Source organism: Hylaeus volcanicus, chromosome 5 (assembly GCF_026283585.1).
Source record: "Hylaeus volcanicus isolate JK05 chromosome 5, UHH_iyHylVolc1.0_haploid, whole genome shotgun sequence".
NCBI lineage: Eukaryota > Metazoa > Arthropoda > Insecta > Hymenoptera > Colletidae > Hylaeus > Hylaeus volcanicus.
Genome location: NC_071980.1, coordinates 10,347,140 through 10,357,035, shown reverse-complemented (window position 1 = coordinate 10,357,035; position 9,896 = coordinate 10,347,140). Strand labels below are relative to the sequence as shown.

The 9,896-nt window shown below is 39.4% G+C and overlaps 1 protein-coding gene across 1 annotated transcript; it reads right to left on the bottom strand.

Moving 5' to 3' along the window:
• Window positions 1-2,507: 2,507 nt before the first annotated feature.
• On the bottom strand, window positions 2,508-8,986 carry LOC128876941 (uncharacterized). The gene is made up of 2 exons (XM_054123786.1): window positions 7,517-8,986; window positions 2,508-3,529 (listed from the first exon to the last, which is right to left on the bottom strand). Exons 1-2 carry the CDS (start codon window positions 7,934-7,936, stop codon window positions 3,092-3,094), a joined length of 858 nt encoding a protein of 285 aa, XP_053979761.1. The 5' UTR covers window positions 7,937-8,986; the 3' UTR covers window positions 2,508-3,091.
• Window positions 8,987-9,896: the final 910 nt, after the last annotated feature.

Genomic DNA, 9,896 nt, shown 5'->3' with positions numbered 1-9,896 from the left:
TGCACTTTGTCATCAATCTTTTTTTATATTCTCGCATATTTCCATTTCGAAGTGTCCTACACATTCAAATTTCCTATAAATGCATAAAGATATCCGCACAGTCTAGTCATTATATTTATTTCCATCGACAATCACATCAATAACGTAAATAATATATAAAATCCATTATTGCGACTATTTTACCAACGTATTATTCGTATAATTATTTAAAAGTCAAATTTAAGAAGCGGTGTGGGTCATTTATTCGACGAGTATCAATATCGAACGAAATTTTTCTACGTCAACAAGTTTCTCTCGCACCCCTCATCGAACTCCATCCCCTCTAGAGGTCGCGCCCTATGGAAGAAAAAAAATTCCGGCGTAATAAATCATCGAGCACAAAAGGGCGCGCGAAACTTTTTCGCAAAATGTTTTAAGAAATTGAAAGCAACGACCGGTTAATGCGGCCGGTAATAACTCGTTTAGCCAAGATAACCGACCGGTTGATTAGACCGAAACTTTTATTGGAAAAGTTTCCGACGATATAAATCGAAGTTGAAGCTCGTTACGCGAAATCTCCATGCATGCTTTCGCTGCGGAACAGCGGAAATAAAATAGCAACTTTCGGCGAAGCTTCGCGTCGAAACGAGCCCCTTGCCTTAATTAGGATCAAAGATAACGGTACGAATAATCCTTGTAATTTCGGACATTTCTAACTCGGCCGAACGCGTTGGATAACTATCAAACTTTTTCGTTTCGAACGAGACAATGGGCTGGATCTGCATATATGCAAATGTGAAGCGATCAGTTTTTAAGAGATTTCAAAATTACAGGTATATATTTTCGAAAGATTGTGAAAACGTTCTGTTTTGTGTCGTTTGAGCTCGAAATATTCGAATACAGTGGGTGTAGAAAGTATTCGTATATATTGAATTTATAATACTTTGTATATATATATATATACACACACACACATAAATTATTATTATTATTATTATATATTATTATTATATTATATATAATTATATGTATTATTATATATGTATGTGTATATATATATAATTATATGTATTATTATATATGTATGTGTATATATATATATATATATATATATATACATAAGAAGAAGAAGATAGATTTCTCTATACAGTGGGTGTAGAATGTATTCGTGCACCGATCAATTTCCAAAAAAACTATGTAAAATTAGAATTTATTAACTTATTTTTTATAAACAATGGCATTGTACATATTCTCGGAAATCTCTAGAATGGATAGATTACAAAAAAAATAGCTATTTACATATGTAAGTTGCGAAATTAACGAGAAAAAAAAGAATTAATCGATATAAATATTGAAGCAATAAGTATTCGCACAACTGTTTAGTTTTTAAAACTCGATTTCAAAAAAAAAAAAAAAATTTATATTAACTTACACGTACATAATACTTCCTTCGTGGGATTTCCTTTTGATTTTATAATTATTGTAACTCTTCCAAGCATTAAATTAACTGAATTATTAGTTATTCGAAGTGGGATCTTCTTCAATTCCTCTATTAGAGCCATTTTTAAAAGTATTGGTTTGTCCGGAAAGTCCATGTCGATTTTTGGTAGGTGATACAGCTCTGATATATCGAAGTGGTTCCAAACAAATAACATGTATACATCCCTTAAAAGGTGGAAAGGTTGTGGAACAAAATGGCGCCTACGTAATTCAATAAATATATGTATATTAAAATTCAAACGTGTCTTTGAATTTTTCTTAGAAATTGCCAAGAACTTTCTGGACAACCTAATACTTTATTGGAAATTTGATGTTTTCTAATTCCCACGGAGCAATAATGTGTAATAACGTTACAAACTCTACTGTAAATGGTTCGTCATCAGAATCGTACAAATACTTATTGCTTCTATACTTTTAACCACTTTTCGCATTTTTTTTGTTAATTTCACAAATCATACCAACTAGTAAATGTTGTTTGGACTATATCTATTTTATAGACTTCCGAGAATATGTAAAATATCATTGATTATAAAGAAAGAAATTAAGAAACTACAATTTCACGCAAAAGTTTTTTGGGAAATTGATCGGTATACGAATACATTCTACACCGACTGTACGTAGATAATTACTATTTTCTAGATACGCGTGACTCGATAATTCATTGAAAAGTAAACACAGCTGTCGACGATCACTATTACGGTAGTTTGAACAATTTACTATTTTTTCATCGTTGATGACCGCTGGACTGGATGTCTACCGTATTCGAAAAAAAAAAAAAACGTTTCGTCGTCCGTTATTTCTCCATGTACGCGGACGAAAACTCGCTTCCATTGGCTGGTCGCCAGTTCCTATTCGTCCGCAATGCGACCTGCCCGCCATAGTAGTTCAGAAATTTTCAGTAGGTAATTCTCCTTCTCTGCTTCCGAGATCGCGTGATTTCGTTCGGATAATAAATAACGAATAAAAGGAGAGTATAACAATTATCGTGACGTTTAGTCGATCGTATTTGGAAGAGAATACGCTTCGTACGAGGAATATAGATTTTATTAAAAACTTACATAATAGTAGGCTAGTAGGCTAATACTATAATTACCAAAGTAATTTCACGCTTCAACCACTGAAGAAGTCCGATAAAAAAAAAGTGATATACACACAGCGCATCGTATTACAAGTAAATGTAACAAAAAAAGACTTATCGATCGCTCATTTGGATTTTACCAATTTTATTAATTTCTATTTCGATATAAAAGTTCGTCAAGGAAACTTGTCAAAGGTTCGTCAAGGAAACTACTCTCGAGAGTAAAACTCTCAAGTAGACACCTGGCGTAACAACGATTCCTTAAATATCTAAAATAACAAATAATTTCACAGATAATATTCTAAAACGAGAATCACGTGAAAGATGCAGATTTTTCACATGCAAAGACGATGATTTCGTCTTTAATAGTTTTAACGCAAAGGAGAAGCAGTGAAAATGAAAAAAAAAAAGAAAAGAAAAAGGATCTTAAAAGTAAATCAAACGGTTAAAAATGGCGTCCAAGAACCTTTGCACGTGGAAATCCCGCACGAGTGGTCCGCAGCGATCGGTTTCGTTGGAAAAAAAAGAAACGATTCAACGATCGCCCATCACCAAAAAACATCGGGACGGTACTTTCTCCGTGATAGAAGTAGATTCGTCCAAGGTGCCGAGATTAGCTCTTAGGAGGACGTCGGCGATCACTTTCTCGGCGATGATGCTCTGACGGGGCATAGACTTCCTCAGTTTGCTCGCCACGTAACGACCAAACGTTTCAAACTCGTCGTCCGACACGCAGGCGGCGAATTGCCTCGACGAAACGTCGTGATTCGGTTCTTTTGTTTGACGATCTTGGAAGCCATCTTGTTGGTGCTTTCTTCGAAGCGTGTCGACGGCCGACACGGAGGACGAGATTCGTCTCGCGTACGATCCCTCGGTTTCCAGGATCACGGGCTGGAACGTGGGATCCGGAGAAGGCTCCGGGCTCGCTACCGGCGACGGTGGTTCGATCTTGCTCACGTCGGCTTGAACAAACTAAAAAGAAAATAGTTGGCAACTGTACCAGGGAACCCTCGACTTCCTTGGCTCTAGTGTCGCGTTATAAATTCAGCGTGTTGTCAGGATTTCCTTGGTTTAGAATTATCTAGAAATTCGTTTTTTATTTCCCGATGTGCCGCGACGAAAAGGCCGATTTTCGATTCGGAATCCGACGGTCCTAATTGACTCTACGTGTCGTTCCACAGAGATGGGCAAAAAACCCTAGTGCTTCGAATAAATCTGAAGTTTGCCGATATGTTTGTCTCTTTTGAACATTTTCCAAAGAAACGAGACAAATACATTGGCAAACTTCAGATTTATTCGAAGCCTAGTAGACGGAGAGCTGGCTGCGAAAATCACGAATGATAAGGTGCAGTGAAAATTTGTATCTAAAAACACTCCTTACTCGATGACAAAGCTCATAGCGCTGCAACCAGAAGGCGGTTCCGGGGCTGGAAGCGTGGGCGGGCGGGTCAAACATGTTAATTTTTAATCAAAATGAAATCTTTGAGCGCAGTCCTGAAATTTTGTGTAGTTATAGTTTTTAACTGTAGAAATCGCGTAAAGTTGTAAAAAGAATGTTTTAAATTGTAATGACAAGGTGCAGTTCTGGCGAATACGTTTTCCTATTATTTATTGCTTAAAAAACCTGGATAACAATTGTAGACAGTATGGTGGCTAAGTACATGAAAAATGATAATATCGTCATAAGTTGGTACGCCGGAAAGAAATTTTTTAAAATCGAAATAATAAGGTGCAGTTCCTGCAATGTGTTTTTCTTATTATTTATACTATTAGTTAACTACATATGCAATGGCAGAAGGCTAAGGTGAAGGAAATGCCCGCGCCCTCCCCTTGTAAGAGTAATTTTTATTGGAAATTTGTTGTAGAATCGACACCCTGCGTATGTCCGAACTTATACGTAGACACCCTGTATACCTACCAATACCTACGTTACTCCCAAGAGTTTGAAATATTCCCGATTGAATTTTATTGTACACATAATTTTTTTACTTATAAATTCACTTGATGACACACCTGGTTACATGGAATTCATTTTTGCACACGAGCTCATACGGCAAAATAATTTGTATTGTTTGTTTTGTATGGATTTCCCTCACCTTAGCCTTCTGCCATTGCATATGTAGTTAACTAATAGTGTAAATAATAAGAAAAACACATTGCCGGAACTGCACCTTATTATTTCGATTTTAAAGAATTTCTTTCCGGCGTACCAACTTATGACGATATTATCATTTTTCATGTACTTAGCCACCATACTGTCTACAATTGTTATCCAGGTTTTTTAAGCAATAAATAATAGGAAAACGTATTCGCCAGAACTGTACCTTGTCATTACAATTTAAAACATTTTTTTTACAACTTTATCGACTTCTGGCAACGTTTAAGCCGACCTAGACTTCTGACAATAACTTTACGCGATTTCTACAGTTAAAAACTATAACTACACAAAATTTCAGGACTGCACTCAAAGATTTCATTTTGATTAAAAATTAACATGTTTGACCGCCCGCCCACGCTGCCAGCCCCGGGACCGCCTTCTGGTTGCAGCGCTATGGGCTTTGTCATCTAGTAAGGAGCAGAGATGTGAACCGAAACAAAACTATTTTAAAGCGTTTCACTCCAGAAGCGAATCAATTTTATATGTTATAGTTTTGTTTTGCTCTAGGAGTGAAACTGTTTCTGGAGCTGAATTCATTTAAAAGAAGCGGTACAATAACTGTTCGGTTTCGGTTACAAAACGCCTACTGGTGGGGGAAAGTAGCGAAATTGAAACAGCTACGGAGCGAAATATTATGAATTCTGTTTCGGTTCCTTCGATTCGCTCCGAGGTGGTTTTTAGTACTTTTACTCTTTTCGCTACTTCCAATATTTTCATTATTTTCATTGTTCATTATCTTCGTTATTTTAATTATTTATACTTTCATTTTTGTTTTTGTTATTTTTATTATTTTCAATGTTTTTACTACTTTTATTATTTTCATTAATCATTGTGTCTTTCATATGCTTTGCGTTCACGAACGTTCCAGACGTTTCCAAATTTTCCAAACATTTCCATGTCACTACACGTATACATAGATTCGTGCTCGCACGCATAATCTCGCGATTGTCTTTTACAGGTTTCAGCGCTTTAGAAACGTTCTGCTTCTGGACGCTTCCAAACACCACAACACTAGTACAAATACAAATATGTGTATAATATATATCGATATGTGTTATATCGATTATGTATATTATATATAATATAATGCAAAAGTTAATGCAATATGGTAGTTCGTAACAAATTTGTTTGTCATAGAAGACTGTTGCAAATTTATTAGTTTACAAATAATTTATTTGCAAAATCGCAAAAGTTAATGCAATGTGTTAGTTCGTAACAAATTTGTTTGCAGATATTCGAGTACCGAAATAAGATAAACGAGTCCTTTTTCTTGGCCGTTGACTAAGAAAATATTCATTGTTTTTACATACTCCGTACGTATTTGTATTATGTCTTCTCGTACCGAAACGAAATCCTATGTTAGTTCAGTTCGGAGTGAAACCATTTCAGTGTTCGAAGCTGGAGCGAAATTCACTATTTCCACTAATCCGCAATGAATTACAGTTCAAACAATTTCGCTCCAAAGAATCAATTCACTTCCAATTCCACTCCAAAGATTTCGGTTCTTGTAACCGAAACAACTACGAACCGGTTCACTCGTGTGAATTACGTTTCGGTTCACATCCTTGGTAAGGAGTGTTTTTAGATACAAATTTTCACTGCACCTTATCATTCGTGATTTTTTTAGCCAGCTCTTAGACTATAGGGTTTTGCCCGTCTCTGTCATTCTACGCGTGAACGAACACCAGGCCCCCACCGTTCTTCCCACCATATTGCGTCCAGTTGTGTCGCGCTTCGTCTCGTCTCGTCTCATCTCGTCGGAATAAAACATTTCGAACGACTCGAAAGCGTCTTTCGTGCGTGCGCAAATACTCGCGAGCAATTCGCGTCGCCTCGAGTAAGCATTTCGGCTTTGTTTCTGATTTACATGTAATTTCCTGCGTCGTGCGGTACTACGTCGAGGTTTCGGATCGATAATGGTCTGTCGAGCGAAAGAGAGATAGCACGCACGATGGCGGAAAGAGGGTGTGTGGAAGAGAGGAGAATTCACGATGGTGGGAGAAAGAGGGAACGAAAGAGATGGAAAGGGGCTCGGCCCATATCGGAGGGATATACATTGTCGGCGAGACGCGTAGAGTTGAGCAGTGATTGGCGATTACGTTAACGATAATTACTCTCAAATTAAGAGACCGAGAACGATCGACTATCGCAAAACATTGAACTACATCCTGATTTTATTATGATACATTTATACTCTACAATCACTAATCAGCTATTTGTAATCTCTAAGAGCTGACCGTGCTTGACTCCTCGGTAATAATTAATCGTGTTTACTGACTCGTTAGCCCGCGGATTTTCCACATTTACGCAAATGCAGTTAACTCGTGCTAAACCTACATTCTACATATATTTTCTATATTTTTTTATATTAGCACGAGTCAAATGTCGAATATCCGCAGGCTATAAATCAATCGATAATCGTAGTCATGGATCACATTTCGTCCAACATCGCCCAACACTCGCGCGATATTTTATAGCGGTTCGGTCAAGTAAAGGTCAATTTTCACGTGACTCGAAGTCACGACTTCTTTTTGTGACTGGCGTATCATAAAAACTTGAATATCGCGTTATTACGATAAGTAAATGTCTGACATTCGATGTCACGGTATAAATAGTCGTGACTCTACATCGCGTGAAAAGGGACTTCAAGTACCCGTCGGCGTATTTAAGATACTCGGTTTCGCGTTCCGGCTTTCCAAAGGTTCCTTAGCAACCGGAAAACAGGAACGCGGAACGAATAATCGGTTGGATAGCGTTTAACGTCTCCCTGACAACTCGACAAAAATCGTGCGGGGTCGTACCATCTCCTCGTGGTAGCCATCGGCAGGCATCGAGTCGTTCTTAAAGGTGTCCTTCTCGACATCCAAAGACGTTCCCTCGTTCTGTTCGGCGACGAACTTGAGAATATCGTAGTACCACAAGGAGGACCTGTACCGTTGCCGAGGATTCTTCACCATCCTCTGAGAACTCCTCACCTTCTTGTATTCTCGTCTGAATGCAGTTCTGAGAGTGTTGATTTTTCGTATGACGGTTTCTCTATCCGCCAGCGGATTTACCTCCCTCAATTTCTGCACGAGGGCGTCGTAAGCGCGGTTTCTCAGCAACCTGTCTTTGTATCCCCTGTACCTGACCTGCCACAAGCAGGGGTAGCTCCGGTAGAGGTGGATGAATTCCGTGAGGAAATCGTGCGTATAACCGACCAGGTCGGGATTCGACATCATAGTTATCGACGGTTGGATCCGCGAGGACGAAACGTGGTTTGTTCGCTCGGAAGCAGTTCGAGACGCGCGTCGATCGTTTGCGCACGTTGGTTCGCGTTCGAAGGTTCTCGATTCACGGACGGCTACTGGCGTTGGAACGGGCGAAACGGAATAGAAGTATGGCGGACCGTAAATGACCACGCTCAACGACCGACTGAGGAGCCACGAGTACACAAAGGCGCTTCTCGGACGGCTATCGTCGGTCGGCCAGACACCGGTCGCGTGTACGCGTGCATCTGGCAAGTGGGTAGCGAGGCGTTTGCTCAAACCATGTTGCCAGATCTCGGCATGCCACGGGCGAGGTTTGCTCGTGCTTGCGCAGCCACCGACGCCACACGGTCGTTGCCGTTCTCTCACGACGGACGATGGGCGATGGACGATGACTCGCGTCTCTTTCGAACGTAACGGATATTTCCGGTGAAATTTTCCACGTGCGGCGTTTCCAAAAACTTCTTCAACCTCTCGAGAATGTTACGTTTGTCCACCTTCGTGATACGAACTTCGGTTACGTTTGTCGTACCTAGTTGGAATCTCCGATATTCCACCTACAGAAACACTATCGAGGACTGGTTGTACTTTGTTTCGAAAAGTAGAGGAATGAGATACGGATTATAAATTTGTACGGAACACTTGTTCGCGTCGCATCGAAGCATCGGTGCTCCACGGAATACGGTTTGGAAACGTTGCTCTACGAAACGATCGCACACGTCGACTGCTGTAGCGCGTTTGGACGGATCTCTTCGTGACGACACGCCGAGAGGGGAGCAACGTTCGATGCGTACGTGCCCGTAGTCGAGTCAAACTCACCCGACGCCACAAGGCCACTTTCTCAGCGATGCGTCGAGTAGCGATGGGACTGAGGCGTAAAGCCACGCTGATTTCGAAGAAGTGCGTCATATAAAAATAGATGACGATCCGTTCGAATGTATAGAATTAGAATTTCCAGCAGGTTCAACAAATCATATCGTCGTAATCTTCTTAATGAAGATTACGAGACGATTACGATAAAGAAATTAATAAGAAAGAAAGAGCTTTACGCGATTTTAACAGAGAGCGTGATTGATTCTATCGATGTCGCAAAGGTTTGCCGTGGTTGCCAGACGTTGCCGACCATCTACAGGCTTCCGTTGCTCGCGTATACGTGTCCGTACCGTCACGTATTCTCGGAATCCGAGAAACGTCGACGTATCATTGTCCCCTTGAAAGTTAAACGCGTCCTATCTGATTCCGTGTAAGGGGGGTTTGCGCAAACGCGACGCGTCTCCGTACTTGGCTCTTCCACGGACCCGTCCCAAGGGAAGTTTATTTCTCGGCTATCGTTGCCAACGTGACCACGCAAACATATTCCATGGGTTCGTCGAGTGCGACAGTTTATGCATCGCCACGCCTCGACGTACTTCGCCGCTCGTTCCGCGCCTGGCGCGAGTTAATTCTTAGGGGGCTTGTTGGATGAAAATTAAAATGAAAATGAAAATTACGAGTTTACAGGAATTAATTATTATAGAACATTCAAATGTGCGTTGTGATTGGTTAATGATTAATGTCTCAGACTTGGATGGAACGTCGACGCTGATACGCGGGCAGCAGCGCTTTGAAGTTCCCTAGCCGAGTGCGTCCAATGCCAGACGATTGAAAATCTGTGATACATATTTTTAACCGACTTCGAAAAGAAGGAGGTTACTCAATTCGACATCTATACATTTATATATTTTATATATATAGATGTCGAATATATATATATATATACTTTCCGAAGTCAGTTAAAAAAATTTATATATATTTATATACATTTTATTTTATATATATATTTTACGTATGTAAAATAAAAAGAAAGAAAAAAATTTATATATATTTATATACATTTTATTTTATATATATATTTATATATATTTATATGTAAAATATATATACATATATTTAT